Below are 15,160 nucleotides of genomic sequence, written 5' to 3'. Positions count from 1 at the left end.
AAAACCTCATCTGTTTTTGTGCACCATCTCATCTTTAAATCCCAGTGCCTGGCAGTAGTAGGTGCTTTGTAATGTAAAATCACAACTGACATCTACGATGCCATAGGTGACTTTCCAAAGCCAAGAAATGGATCATTCAGGATGCGGAGTAGCTTCTCTTCACATCCCAGGCCAAGTGAGGCTACCTGTGTTTCTCACACTGTGGCACAAGTCAAAAAAAAAAAAAAAAATGCAAATTAGAGAAACACATTTTTAAACTTAGAGGAAGCTGCAGAAACATTCATTAGGTTGAAATCCTCGTATAGAGAACCTGTTTTTTTTTCAAGAGGATTACGGTGGAGCACAAGGGAAGTCTAAGGCTTAGCTAACAGGGCAGATGTAGGGCCCACTCTGCCTTGTCACTATATAGTATTTATGCTCTTTGTTAAAATACTATTTAAGCAAGTCCTCTAAGGAAGCCACTGCCTTGAGAGACAAATACTTTTGAACTGAGGCCTCTCCTGAGTGATGTGTACAGCATGTGTTAATAAACATCTGCTTTTTTTTTTTTTTTTAATTTGACTTTTCTTTTCAGGAGAGTGTCTCAACTAAGAACCTAAAAAAGAGGGAAAAAAAGGAATTATGCCTTCTCCCCTATAATTGGGCAACCCAAATGTGACCAACAGAGACACTCCACTCACTGTGGGACCTACAGGTGGAATCCTGGGAGAACTGGCAGAAGCCAGCAGGAAAAAGTAAGATTTCTCATGAAAGTCAACTTCTCCCAGACTTCTATCTATGGAACCTGGTTGAGAGAGGAAGGTAAAAATGTTTTCTTAGGCTGGGTGCAGTGGCTCACGCTTGTAATCCTAGCACTCTGGGAGGCCGAGGCGGGTGGATAGCTAGAGGTCAGGAGTTTGAGACCAGCCTGAGCAAGAGTGAGACCCTGTCTCTACTAAAAATAGAAAGAAATTATCTGGACAACTAAAAATATACATAGAGAAAATTAGCTGGGCATGGTGGCACATGCCTGTAGTCCCAGCTACTTGGGAGGCTGAGGCAGGAGGATTGCCTGAGCCCAGGAGTTTGAGGTTGCTGTGAGCTAGGCTGACGCCACAGCACTCTAGCCCAGGTAACAGAGCGAGACTCTGTCTCAACAACAACAAAAACAACAAAATGTTTTCTTGTCCCTTCCTTTTCAGGTTCAGATTGGCAGGAGAAAAACATTTACTAAAATTTTTTTTCTTCTAAAATTTCAGGATCAAATAAAAAAAGGAAAACAAAACAATTAATTTGTTGAATTTGTGACTCTTACAGATTTGTCTTAGGTATCTATTTGATTATTGACCTTTAGCTTTCCAAGGATGGCCTTTGTTTTTCTTATCTCTCTTTGTATGGTTTGTTATAAAGAAGAAAATCATAATAAGATTCTCCTTTCATATTGTTTTATTTCTTTTTTTGTTTTCTTTTGTCTTAGTAAGAGAAAAATATTGGCTGTCTGTGGTGGCTTATGCCCATAATCCTAGCACTCTGGGAGGCCAAGGTGGGAGGATCACTTGAGGTCAGGAGTTCAAGACCAGCCTGAGCAAGGGCGAGACCTCAGACCCCGTCTCTACTAAGAAATAGAAAAAATGATATATTAAAAAAAGTAACAATGGCCGGGCGCGGTGGCTCACGCCTGTAATCCTAGCACTCTGGGAGGCCGAGGCGGGTGGATTGCTCAAGGTCAGGAGTTCGAGACCAGCCTGAGCGAGACCCCGTCTCTACTAAAAATAGAAAGACATTATATGGACACCTAAAAATCTATATAGAAAAAATTAGCCGGGCATAGTGGCGCATGCCTGTAGTCCCAGCTACTCGGGAGGCTGAGGCAGTAGGATCGCTTAAGCCCAGGAGTTTGAGGTTGCTGTGAGCTAAGCTGACGCCACGGCACTCACTCTAGCCTGGGCAACAAAGTGAGACTCTGTCTCAACAAAAAAAAAAAAAAAAAGTAACAATTATGTTTGAAAAATTTTATTAGACCATAGACAAATCTAGCCATAATCTCAAGTTAAATTTTATATTAACTATTTTTATATTGCTGGATGTTAGGCAAGTATCATAAAAGCAAGAACCTTAAAGTTAAATACATATATATTTTGCTGATAACTCAGAAGACATAGTTATTTTTATTAAACCAACAATATTGAATGAAGTCTTATTTACCAAAAGACTCATTCAAGTCACGTGAATTTGAAAAAATATTTGGGCTTATTTATTTAATTTACGAGTACTCATTTATCTTTAAGTTAATTTGGTACCATGTAGACAATATACAAATATATGTATAGACATATATGTAACATATAGATACACACACATACACATGTATGTAACTAATACCCAAAAGATTAAGGAATTCAATGTAAAAGAGTAGAACTTTTTTTTTTATTTTAAAATAAAAAAATTAAAATATTTCCATTCTACTCGACTCCCTTTTTGGGGGGGGACAGAGTCTTACTCTGTTGCCCAGGCGAGTGCCGTGGCGTCAGCCTAGCTCCCAGCAACCTCAAACTCCTGGGCTCAAGCAATCCTCCTGCCTCAGCCTCCCGAGTAGCTGGGACTACAGGCATCCGCCACCATGCCCGGCTAATTTTTTATATATATACATATCTATCTATCTATATATATATATATATTTTTTTTTTTTTTTTTTTTTTTGAGACAGAGTCTCACTCTGTTGCCCGGGCTAGAGTGCTGTGGTGTCAGCCTAAGCTCACAGAAACCTCAAACTCCTGGGCTCAAGGGATCCTTCTGCCTCAGCCTCCTAAGTAGCTGGGACTACAGGTGTGCACCACAGCCCGGCTAATTTTTTTATATTTTTAGTTACCCAGCTAATTTCTTTCTATTTTTTTTTTTTTAGTAAAGACGGGGGTCTTGCTCTTGCTGAGGCTGGTCTCGAACTCCTGACCTCAAGTGATCCTCTCACCTCAGCCTCCCAGAGTGAGCCACCACACCTGGCCTTGGTTGGTGGTTTTAAAACATACATAGATGTTGTCTACTGCACATAACGGTGTGCAATAATTTCCTCTTAACATTATGGGTTTTTCACATCCCAAAAGCTTCGTTTTATTTATTTATTTATTAGAGACAGGGTCTCACTCTGTCGCCCAGGCTAGAATGCAGTAGTGCAATCATCGCTCACTGCAGTTGAGAACTCCTAGGCTCAAGCGATCCTCCTACTTCAGACTCCTGAGTAGCCAGGACTACAGGTGCATGCAGGTCACGACCCCCCCACCTCCCCACCCCGGCTCATTTCTTAAGTTTTTTTGGTAGAGGTACGGTCTCGCTATGTTGTCTAAGCTGGTTGGGAACCGTCCTCAAAAGATTCTCCGCCTCGGCCTTCCAAAGCGCTGTGATCACAGGCGTGAGCAACCTCGCCCGGCCAACACTTTATTTTAAAGTAAAAAATCAAGGCCTCTGAGTGAAGTGTGAGGCCTGGGCGGGACCCGAACAGTGGGCGGAGTCTAGGGTGGGGAAAGGGGAGGAGGCTTTAGGTCGGTGGGCGGGGCTTGTGCGCTCAGGGGCCTCAGGGTGGACGGAGTGGTTCCGCGGGGAGGCCGTCATCATGGTGGCGCCCATGGTGTACTTGGTGGCAGCAGCTCTGCTTGTCGGCTTCATCATCTTCCTGACTTGCAGCCGGGGCCGGGCGGCAGCAGGTAGGAAATGCCGCCGCGCCAGGCCCGGTGAGGCCAGGTTCTCCGGCCTTCTGCGCCTTTGTAGGCTGTCGTGCCGCGGCACATGCGCATGCGCTGGCGTGCCTGGCCCGGCTGCTGAAGATGTGGGCATGCGTCAGGCAGGCCGCGCGCATGCGCGTTTGTGCGCGGGACCGGGGACTGCTGGGGCTTTCGCAGTGCTAGAACCCTGCTTTGCGAACCGGATAGCAGCGCCCCTACACATTTCTTCTGGCCCCAAGCGCGAGCCTCGCCCCATCGCTCTTCTCGCCCCTGGGCCCTCCACAGCCCCAGACCCAGAGGGATCAGGCCCCAGCGGACACACACACCCATCCCTCATCTTCTGGGCCGTCTCCCTTCGCACGCCTTAGGAAGGCCTTGGGAGTTTCCCAGCCCCCCTAGACTGGCTCCAGAGCGGGTACCCGGGGGCAGGCATCCGAGTGTTTTCTGCCTGCCATGAGGTGGAGGAAGCGTGAGGCGGCTCCAGGAAACTCCCTGAAGCGCTCCGGCTCCTCGCCAAGGAGAGCGCCCATGCTGCCTTGGCCTCCCTTCCTCCCTGTTCTGCACCCCATCATGGATCATTGGCCAGGGCACAGAACAAATACATCTGTCATTGTCTCCCCCCACATTTCTTGTCAACAAATGGGTTTGTGTATGTGTATTTCCCCTTCCCTGGGCCCACAAGCTGCTTCAGAGCACCTGCATGTTCCGAGGGCAGGGAGAGAGAAGCTGAGATAAGGCAGAAAGCCAACAAAGCTTCCTAGGTGAGGAGACTCAGTCCCTGTCTGAGAAGTGTACTCTGGTTGGGGTGCCAGATGAAACCATGGCAGACGGTGTTAGGCAAGAAATAAACGTAGTCCTGCAGTGAGCATTTGGTGAGACCTGGAGATAGCAGGGTGGGAATCTCCTGAGAGGCCACCTGGAAAGATGGGGCCTTGCAGGGAGAGAAAAGTATCAACACAGACAGGAGGAAAGGGGTGAGCTTGCTGCATGGGGCTGGTTGCAAAGGCCTTGCTGGTCAGACTGAGAAGTTGGGGCTTTGCTGTGTGCAGCAGGAGCCTGGAAGGAGACTGAGCAGAGGAGGGTGAGGCTTCCCAGTTGCTGCTCCCCCTGCCATCTGGCAGGCTGGGCTGCCTGGCAGCATCATCGTTCCTCTCTTCCCTACAGCTGGCCAAGAGCCACTGCACAATGAGGAGGAGCCAGTAGTAGCAGGCCGGGTGGCCCAGCCTTGGCCCCTGGAGGCTGAAGAGCAGAGAACTGGAGGCAGGCCCCGACGCCGGAGAGACCTAGGCAGCCGCCTACAGGCCCAGCGTCGAGCCCAGCAAATGGCCTGGGCAGAAGTGGATGATCACGAGGACGAAGCTGTCATCCCAGGTGAGAGGGGCCCAGCCTGGTAGGGAAGGGGGCTGGATTAGAGGGGAGGATAACAGGGTCTGCAAACCTAAGTGGGGGAGTAGGATATGAAGCCCCAGTGTGGGAAAGACGTCTGTGAGCCACAGGTGGAGGAGAGGCAGACTTGGGACCTGGCCTTTGGTCCTGGGGGCCAATAGTTCTGGGTCCTGACCCCTATTCCACTGGGTCAACCCACTCTTTCTTCATTTTTGCTCTCAGTGTCCAAGTAAGAGGGCAGAAGTCTTCAGATTGATTCAGAATATTCTCAGACTATCCCTTATATTTCAGTATCCTTTCTTGGTATGGGCAAACTTATTCCCTGAGGACCTCACCCTAGGGGCAGAGTGCTTGGCCAAGAGCTTCTGCAGTTCCTGGAGTGAGGTCACCTGTAACCCCAGAAGAATGGTTTGAGGACAGAGATATTCTGCTGACACAGAGGCCTCCATATCCCTGGTGCTGGGAGACCAACAGAGCCCCTAGGATTTTGGGAAAGAATGCCTTTTCTCCAGTATTTGATGGCTGACTTGAGCCCGAGGAGGGGACATCTGGGCCTTTCCCAAACACTGGGGGCATTTGGGGCTTTTGCCTTGTACCCTTGGGGATTAGCCCCTTTGGCTCAAAAAGAGGCCTTCTGTTGTGCCATCCCACCTGTCTCAGGCTTGGGTTCAAATACCATTTTTTGCTCAGACGTCAGTGGGTCTTTAACTTTCAGCTGGCCCTGGGATAGTCCTCTAGTTGGAGCTGTCTTTTTGGCCTGGCTTTGGTGGGACAAAGGGATAATCCTGGCCAAGGGCTAAGCCCAGAACCCTCAGCAACTCCTGACTATAGCAAGGAGGATTTCAGATTTGAGGCTGGGATAAATTTCCCCAGGGAGCTCTCCTTCCCTGGAGATTTGGCACAGAGACAGAAACCAGAGAACTCCGCAAGCCCAGACAGTCCTGCCTGTGATCATCAGACCCTTGGATGTTAGAACCTGGCACCTCCCTCTTTACAGCTGTGCAGTATCTGAAGTTCTCTTGTGTTCCCTTGCCCCATGGTCCCCTCACCCCTCTCCCACCCTCAACACACATGTGCAATCACATGCACATGGACACACACGTGCATCCATGGCAGATGCCTATGGAGGACAGAGCTGGGCTAGTGACATATGCAGATGGGTGGAAGGGCATCCCCCTGTGAGGAGAGGGATGAGGGCAGATCCATTGTCACCGTCCTCTCTGGCCAGGACCTGAACTGTCTTTCTTTGACCATACCCAGCCCAAGAGGAAGAAGGCATCGAGAAGCCAGTAGAAACTCACCTGTCAGGGAAAATTGGAGCCAAGAAACTACGGAAGCTGGAGGAGAAACAGGCTCGAAAAGCTCAGCGCGAGGCAAGCAGGAGGGATGGGGTGCAGCTCTGGAAAAAGAGCCTTGCCTTCCCTGCTTGCTAAGGCAGACTCTCGCCGAGCAGCAAACACCAGCTCCTTGCCCTCTGGGCTGGTGTTTGCTGCTTGCCTGGCTGTCACCTGCAGCCTTGGTCTGTGCCCTGGCCCAGGCATTGCCTTCCCTGGCCTGTCTGGGAGGTGGCACACTCTAGCTGGGTGTCGGGAGTTTGCCTCATTGAGGCCTCTCTCCAGGCAGAGGAGGCTGAACGTGAGGAGCGGAAACGCTTGGAGTCCCAGCGTGAGGCAGAGTGGAAGAAGGAGGAGGAGCGGCTTCGCCTGGAGGAGGAGCAGAAGGTGAGGCTAACCCGTGACCCTGACCAGGCAGCCTTGCTTCCCATGCAGCTCCTCAATACTTCCAACCTCGCAGGTGGGCCACGGACCAGGCACAAGGCAGGCTCTGGTTTATTTGGTCCCTGGACACTAGACATAGCCTGTGAAAGCTGCTGCTGAAAAGTAGAGCCCGAGGTGGGAATTCCTGTGCACATGACCATCAAGTGTGCCTGAAGCATGTGAAGGACACTCATGTGATCAGGGTGGCTGGGCAGAGTGAGCCAGGAGAGGAGGCGGGGAGGGCAGAGATGTGAGGGGGCTCTGGTCCTGAAGGCCTTGAGTCTGTTAAAGGTCATTGTAAGAGGTGGTGGATCCTCTGAGGGCCAGGCTTAGATGAGGTGCTCAGGGAATAGGGGTCATTTCAATAAAGGTGGTTAACGAATGTTTATTTGCCAGATGCTTCCTTTGGTCTGAGAACCGGACCCAGGAAAGGGAATAGCACAAAGATGTGGGGTGTGTAGGGTAAGAGCAAGGCCCACCCCAGCTGGGGGGACCTGTGGCGTCTGATTGTCCTGTTGTTCCAGGACCCTGGATGGCGGGAAACTTGTCTGTGGGTGCTGTAGCAGGTGGGCCAGAGCACAGTGGCAGGGAGGCATTCGCAGAGAGGGTTTTTTACTTTTGTAAATATCGATCTTAATGCATCTTAAATATCCTGGCTCTTCTCCTCTGTACCCAGTTTCCCCTGTCCTTAACATCTTTCCCTACTGTGGTACATTTCTCACAACTAATACTGACATGTTATCATGAACTAAACTCTACATGTTGTTCAGATTTTATTAGTTTTTCCCCAGTATCTGTTATCCGATTTCTTTTCCGGGGTCCCATTTAGAATACCATGTTATGTTTAGTTGTCATGTCTTCTAAGGCTCCTCTGGGTCATGACAGTTTCTTATACTTTCCTGTTTCTGATGAACTTGGTAGTTTTGTGTTTTGTTTTGTTTTTTTTCTTTTTTTTGAGACAGTCTTGCTCTGTTGCCTAAACTAGAGTGCTGTGGTGTCACCTAGCTCACGGCAACTTCAAATTCCTGGGCTCAAGTGATCCTCCTGCCTCAGCCTCCTGAGGAGTAGCTGGGACTACAGGCATGCGCCACCATGCCTGGTTAACTTTTCTATTTTTTGTAGAGCTGGGGTCTCGCTCTTGCTCAGGCCAGTCTTGAACTCCAGGCCTCAAGCAGTTCTCCTGCATCTGCCTCCCAGAGCTTCATGTTTTTAAAAAGATTTTCCCAGTACTCTGGAAAATGGGTTCAGTTGAGAGAGGCTATTGCACTAGGTGGTGGTGGTGATGATGGAGCAACATGGACAGACCAGGGCGTTTTCCGGAAGTTAGAGAAAAAAGTGGTCAGTGGGACCTCATTTCTGACCAGGGCCACTGGCTGGATGGCTACGTGATTCACTGAGTCAGGGACCCAGGAGGATGACCAGACATTCTGGGGGGAGTAGATCACAGGGTTTGTCTGATGCCTGTGAGATGGCCCAGTAAGTGTGTCACATGGGGAGTTGTGTGTTCGGGAGGGGAGATTTGGGTAGAGATACAACTGTGACAGTCATTGGCAAGGAAAACGTTGATGCTGTGGGCGTGGGTGAGGTGGCCTGGAGAGAGTGGAGGAGAGAGAAGGGACAGGGGTGAATGACAGAGGCAAGAATGGCTGAGGAGCAGGAAGAAATCCAGAAGATGGCCCTGGAGCCAAGGCAGGAGAAAAGGATGGTCAACTGTGTCCCAGCGCTACTGAGAGGACAGGGATGGATATGAGGCCTGAAGGTTGTCCTTGGGATTTGGTGAGTGGAGGGCATGAGTGAGACTGTGGCAGGAGTTGTTTTAGTGGAGCTGTGTACGGCAGACAGATTGGAGGGGCTGGTTGAGCAAATGGGGTGTTTGTTCATGAAATTTGGATGTGACAGTGTAGGGAGAGGGCGTGAGTGACTGGAGGGCATGGTGGCGTGGGGTCATGGCAAGGTTTTCAAGAGATTTTACTAAGTAGACCTCCTGAGCATGGAGGGCAGGGGGAGGAGTTGAGCAGCATTTGTCTGGGTGGTGACTGGGGCTGAGGACAAGAGGGGCGTCTGCTAGTTGTGTAGCTGGGGGGAGGGGGGATGGGGTCTTCAAGGAGCCCTGTCCCTGAGAAAGGGCTGGGCTATATATTCTCATGCCCTGTGGGGGCAGCAGTGACCAGAACAGGGATGGGGTGGGCATCTGCCCCCAGTCCTCGATTCTTCCCTCCTCTGCATCCACAGGAGGAGGAGGAGAGGAAGGCCCGGGAGGAGCAGGCCCAGCGGGAGCACGAGGAGTACCTGAAGCTGAAGGAGGCCTTCGTGGTGGAGGAGGAAGGTGTGGGAGAGACCATGACTGAGGAGCAGGTGGGCCTGCTACCCCTGGGAAACCCCCCTGCACTCATCAGAACAGCCTGTGCCAGACCCAAGGCCAGCCACCCCATCCTAGACACCCCTGGCAGGGCAGTGAGAGGCAGGTCTGGCCGGTACCGCAGGCTTTAGTGGCCAGAGAGACTTTGTCTTCAGCAGAAGATGGTGCCCCGATACCCTCACCCTGGGAGGCTCTGCTACTCATGCAGGCAGGTGGCATGTGCAGGTGGTTGGGTGGGCACACAGGCACGCGGCCCTCAGGTGAACAGGTGGTGGATGCCCAGTCATGTGGGTAGGCACAGACCCCTGCAGCCCCTGCCAGGGGGACACTCACCCTATTTCTCTGCTCCTCTAGTCCCACAGCTTCCTGACAGAGTTCATCAACTACATAAAGGTAAGAAGCTGCAGAACAAAGCAGGCTGTCAGCTACCCGCCTCGTGTGTACAGGTCGTGTCACCTCCTCCTCAGGGCCTAGGGGGCAGACCCTAGTGGGGGCTGCAAACAGTTCACTCAAACCCATGCAGGAGCATGCAAGGGAGCCTAGAGGGGCCGAACTGCTGGTATCCTGGCCAGGAGAGTCCCTTCTCTGACCCTGAAGGTGGAGAAGGACCTGGGTCTGTGTGGGAGGCTTGAGCCTTTGATCGCTTCCTCACACTCAGGGCTTGACAGTTTCCCTGCTCTTCAGACCCCACGCTCAGTGAGTCACTGTGTTTTCAAGTCTCTCCATGTGTGTTTTCTGTCAGTTCTGTCACACTGAGGCTCCACGGAGTTGAAGCAGGCGTCCTCTGCCATGTACTCTTGAGTGGGAACTTGGGTCTTCCATGGGGAACAGGATGGTGTTCCCTTTGGAATCTGGGATGGGGCTGCAGTGTGTCCCCTCCATCTGCAGGCACTGCACAGGCCGCCCCGTGCTGTTCTGGTTGCATAAGCACGTCCTGCTCTGCTTTGCTGCTAAGCAACTTCTCTCCCACAAAGGATGCGGTGAGGGGAGAGGTTTTCAAGTGCAGCTCAGAGGTGCAGAGGCGGCTGAGGGAAGGAGTGCAGAGGGAGCGGGGGCGGCGGTGGGGGTGCTGCTAGGGGCTGCCAAGGAGCCAGGGCTTGCATAATCCTCCCCCCACCTCTCCCGAAAGAGAGCAGGGTTTAGATGCATTGCAGGAGTGAGGGGCTGGCCTCACAGCCTGGGACCTGGGGGTTCCTAAGAGGGAGAAACTCGGACAGCTCCTAGAGGGTCCTGTCCGCTCAGGCTGAGAGCATTCCCCTCTGATGGAGCCTTTTCTCCACCCTGGCACACTTGACCAGGGACTGCAGCCAGGGCAGGATAGTGCTCCGCTTTCCTGCTGCTGTTTGGTACTTGCTGTCTGCACCTACCCAGTAGGCAGCAATATAGTTCTGAAGTCCCTCTCCAGGAAGCCTTCCCAGGCGGATTTAGAGGAGAGGGTCAGCTTCAGCATCCCCCTCTTCTCTGCCAAGAGTGGTGGAAAGGCTCCCAGTTCTAGGCCTTTCAGTGGCTCCCTGGAGGTACTGTTTGTTCTCTGGGAGTTCTTTAAACTCTTTCGGAGCTCAGAAGTTTTTCCAGCCTGTGTTGGCTGATTCTCCTGGAGCTGCTGTCTTGCAGGGAGAAGGAGAAGTCCTGAAATTCGATCCACCCACCATCCTCCTCACTCCAGACCCTTTTGATTTAAGATTTCAGAACTGGAGAACATTTCTGCGTAGTTTATGTGCGGTGTGGGGATAGCTTGATCATGTCAGTCTTCTCTCCTATCTGACCATGGCTGGGCTCAAGCCATCCGCCTGCCAGAGCCTCTCGAGTAGCAGGGACTACAGGTGCACGCCACCACGCCACGCCTGCTTGTTTGTTTTTTTTCAAACATACTTTCGGTCCCAGCAGCACCTCAGGTCAGGTCCTCCGGGACCACTTGGGGAGACTTTGTGTTCTTGCTCCCAGCTGTACTGAGAGCCCAGTGCCTGTTCCCTGTTTTGTAGGTAAAGTCCAGCTGGCCAGGTCACCTTGTACTTGCCCACCCCCCTGGCCCAACTGCCTCTCACTCGCCTCCCTGCTTGCACATACAGTTTGGTATTTCAAACAGGTCACATGCCCATCTGCAGCCTGGGAGGTGTCGCCATGTCAGTCCTCCCCCAGCTCATTTGCTGTGGAGGATTCACAGAAATGCAAGAGATCACCTTTTCTCAAGTCACATGCTGTCTGGGTAGGGAGTCGGGATAGATGCCTGTGTAGACCCAGCCATGGACCCTTGGCTGCACCCCTGGGAACTAAGTTTCTACTGAGGCTGTAAGGGCAGCTCGTGGAGCATGGAACACACCTATTGTGAAAAGCACTCCACAGTGTTAGTGACAGTCATCTTTAGGGTGGGCTCAATGCCTCAGATGGTAGGAAGAGAATGGGTGAAAAGAAGTGTCGACGTGTTGGGCTGTGGGTGACCAGGCCGAGGGGGGCAGTTAGCAAAGGTGAGGCAGGAGTTGGCCTCCCTGCCTCTCCTGAGAGCTCCCGGATCGTGGGGCCTTTTATCTGCTCTCTCCTTGTCCATGTACTCGCCTGTCTCACAGCCACACTGTGAGCTCATTTACCACGTGTCCCCCACACCTCAGTGCCTTGTTCTGGTCCTCAGCAAACATGAGTCCTGGTGACAGTTTTTAAAAATAGCTTTTGTTGACTGTCACCTCCTCCCTCCCTCTCTGTGGTGCCTCCCCTTCCAACTTGTTCATGATATTACAAAGATACACGGCTGGATGGAGAGGACGGTGGCAGCCGTGCTCCGATTTCCACGTATCTGTCTGTCTTGGAGTCCAGGACAGGGCCTGGGAGGCCAGTGGTTGTTTTGGGTAGATCCCTCCTCAAAAGCAGGGGAATGAGAGACTTTATGAATGTTTGTGTCTCTGTATGTGGGTGGTTGTGGGAGTGTGCATGTCTGTGTGTCAGGGGAGAAAGGCTGTCCCATAGGAGTGTGCACAGTGTTTATCCAGCCACCCAGAACAGATCAGATCAGAGTGCAAACGTTGGAGGGAACCCATGCTGAGAGGGATTTGCCCAAGCTCAGCCTTTGTCCCCTTCTCTCCCTCTCCTTGTAGCAGTCCAAGGTTGTGCTCTTGGAAGATCTGGCTTCCCAGGTGGGCCTGAGGACTCAGGTAAGTCCTGGAAGGTGGCCTGCTATGTGTAGTGTGGCCAAGGGGTCTGTGCGGCTAGAAGAGGAGGCTTGCCCCAAAGGTAGAATTTGGATGCACCCCCCAGACTTCCCCCAACCAAGAGTGTGTAGTGTGAAGAATCTCTTGGCACCCTAGGAATCCTGCATTTTTACTAGATGGAAGAACAGGCAGGAAAGAAAAAAAAAAAAAAATCCAAACCCCATCACTCTACCAATCCCTGTGACCAAAGCAGCCCAAATTCAGTTACCTTGACAACTCTTGCAAACAGATTGCACCAACCTGTTTGCCCAAATGTCACTACTGCTCCCCTCCTAACTGAAAGAGGGCCTCTGTTGGCTCAGAACCAGAGCCCCTTCTCCCCAGGGCCCTTCAGAGGAGCACAGAGTCACACTGAGGGGCAGCCGAGAGAGGGAGAGGAGGAGCTTTGGCTGTAGTGGGAGGCAGGTTGCAGGTGTTTTTTCTAGGGACTATAGTCCCCATCCATGCTCTGAGAAGTGTTCTCCTCATAGGACACCATAAACCGCATCCAGGACCTGCTGGCTGAGGGGACTCTAACAGGTGAGAGGATGAGAATCCCTGCAGGCCCTGGCCTTGGGGACTGTCTGGCCACAAGGGGCTGCAGGGACTTGTTGCAGAAGTGGGATGACCATCCCGGGTGGGGGAAGGGGTATGTGACAAGGGGCACTAAGCAGTTGGACATGGTTACAAGGAGGGCATGCTGAGGCCTGGGGATGGCTGTGAGGTGAGGAGGACAGGCAGGGATGCCTGATTTGTCTCTTCCAGCCTGGATTGGATGCAGCCAGGAAAGACCAGGCAGGCAGGAGACTTGGAGGGTTCTGTACCTGTTGTGAAGGAGTGAGTGGGCATTCTCAGGCCAGGTGGGGAGGGCCCAGAAGGACCTAGCCCCACAATCCGCATGTCCCTACAGGTGTGATTGACGACCGGGGCAAGTTCATCTATATAACCCCAGAGGAACTGGCTGCTGTGGCCAACTTCATCCGACAGCGGGGCCGGGTGTCCATCGCCGAGCTTGCCCAGGCCAGCAACTCCCTCATCGCCTGGGGCCGGGAGCCCCCTGCCCAGGCTCCAGCCTGACCCCAGCCCTTCCCTCTTGGACTCAGAGCTGGTGCGGCCTACCTGGCCATACATCTTCACCCCTCCCTACCTTCCTGGGGCAGTGATGGAGTGTGGCCAGACAGTTGTAGATTAAAGGCCTGTGAGCACTGCTGAGCTTGGTGTGGCTTGGTGTGGCAGAAGGCCTGGCATCCCAGATAAGCAGGTGAAATTTAGACCTCAGAATATATCTGAGAGGTAGGGAGGGTCCACTGGAAGCTGATGGAAGTCCCATTCTTATCATGCAATCATTCATTCAAAAAAAAAAAAACCCTATTGTGTACTTACTGTGTTCCTTTGGGCCATGCAAGCCCAGCCCCTGAGGCATAGGCAACATCTTTCTCTTCCCTGCTCCACCTCAGTGCAAAAGTGGGGAAACCTCTTAGGCCACATCTCTCTTAACTGGGGAGGGAGGTCTCACGATCTTATACAGATTCAGGAGCCCTAAGTGGGGCTCAGAGCCCCAGGGAGGAGAGTTAATGAGAGGTGCCAAGGGTAGAGACCTAGGGAGCATCAGCCTTTGAGGGGGAGGGCAGGGAGGTCAGTGAAGAAGAGAGGCTGGGCCGCCACCTGCAGGGCAGGTGGGAGGAAGGGGAGGACCTGCTTGAGCTGGATGTGAGTGTGCGGTGGAAGGACGTTGCTCGTACGGTAAATCACATGAATTCAGCTCTACGTCCTTGACAAAATAAAAAGTTTAGACGGTGTGGGTGATTCCACCCACTGGTGGATGTGAGGACCATATGCTCAGGGGTGGGTGGGATGGGAGATGTGTATCTCCTGCAGGGTCAGTCATTCTGGTTCCTGTGGGCTGTTCATGGCATGAGCATCCTGCTGTGCTGAGGGTGAGGCACATGTTTAAATGTGTGTTTTTTTATGCAAGGTGGCCTCTAAGCATAAACCTCCTACTTCCTCTGGTGCCTGGTGGAGGAGGCAGCTTTCTCTTCTGGCCCAGGAGGAAACTGTCTCTGGATGGTGACGGAGAGATGGTACGTCAGGCTCCAGGGCAGAGCCTTCCTGAGGAGTTGTCAAGGGTGTTTTTTGACTATTAGGTGCCATTAGTGTTGACTGTAGAACCTAAATTCCAAGTAAGGTATGGCTCTGCTATTTGCATGGGCCACAGGTACCCAGAGTCACCTGGAGCTGTGAAAGGCCACATGCATTGTTTGGAAGGCCATCTAGAGCCCACAGTCTAGCAGGAGAGAGAAGAAACAGACATAGATAACCACAGCATGAGGTAGACACAAAATTACAAAGGGAAAAGAAGAGATGACTTACAGTTAGATCAGTGGTTTTCAGCCCTGGTTGTTCAATAGAACCACCTGGGAAGTTTTTTTTTAATAGTCCATGCCAGCCAGGCAGTACTCAGGACCAGTTAAATCAGAATCTCTAGGGGTGGGATCAGGGAGCATCAGTAGGAGATCCCAATGTGCGGCCAAGGTTGAGAGCTATCAGAAGCAGGTGGGGTGGGCTGGAGAAGCAGACAGTAAGGTTGCACGTAATTAAAATCCGCAGGAGAAGAGCCTCTCACAGCAAGGCAAAAGCTCCAGGGCTCTCCCATCCTCTTCCCCCGGCCATCATCTGCCACTGCCATTCAGAAAGCAAGATGGCTAAGGCAGCCCCAGCACCAGCATCCCATCCTCAGGATGGTGCCCAGCATCCAGGAGTGGGGAAAGGCACATCCCTTCCTCA

The 15,160-nt window shown here is 52.1% G+C and overlaps 1 protein-coding gene across 1 annotated transcript; it reads left to right on the top strand.

Moving 5' to 3' along the window:
* Nucleotides 1-3,531: 3,531 nt before the first annotated feature.
* On the top strand, nt 3,532-14,202 carry DDRGK1 (DDRGK domain containing 1). The gene is made up of 9 exons (XM_069495647.1): nt 3,532-3,677; nt 4,860-5,066; nt 6,342-6,454; nt 6,701-6,802; nt 9,071-9,193; nt 9,552-9,590; nt 12,284-12,340; nt 12,868-12,916; nt 13,287-14,202. Exons 1-9 carry the CDS (start codon nt 3,587-3,589, stop codon nt 13,451-13,453), a joined length of 948 nt encoding a protein of 315 aa, XP_069351748.1. The 5' UTR covers nt 3,532-3,586; the 3' UTR covers nt 13,454-14,202.
* The last annotated feature ends 958 nt before the right edge of the window (nt 14,203-15,160 follow it).

The sequence above is a fragment of the Eulemur rufifrons genome, chromosome 20 (genome assembly GCF_041146395.1).
Source record: "Eulemur rufifrons isolate Redbay chromosome 20, OSU_ERuf_1, whole genome shotgun sequence".
In the NCBI taxonomy this organism is placed as follows: Eukaryota; Metazoa; Chordata; class Mammalia; order Primates; family Lemuridae; genus Eulemur; species Eulemur rufifrons.
Note: the sequence above shows the minus strand (reverse complement) of the source record. Positions and strands in the feature narration are given on the sequence as shown.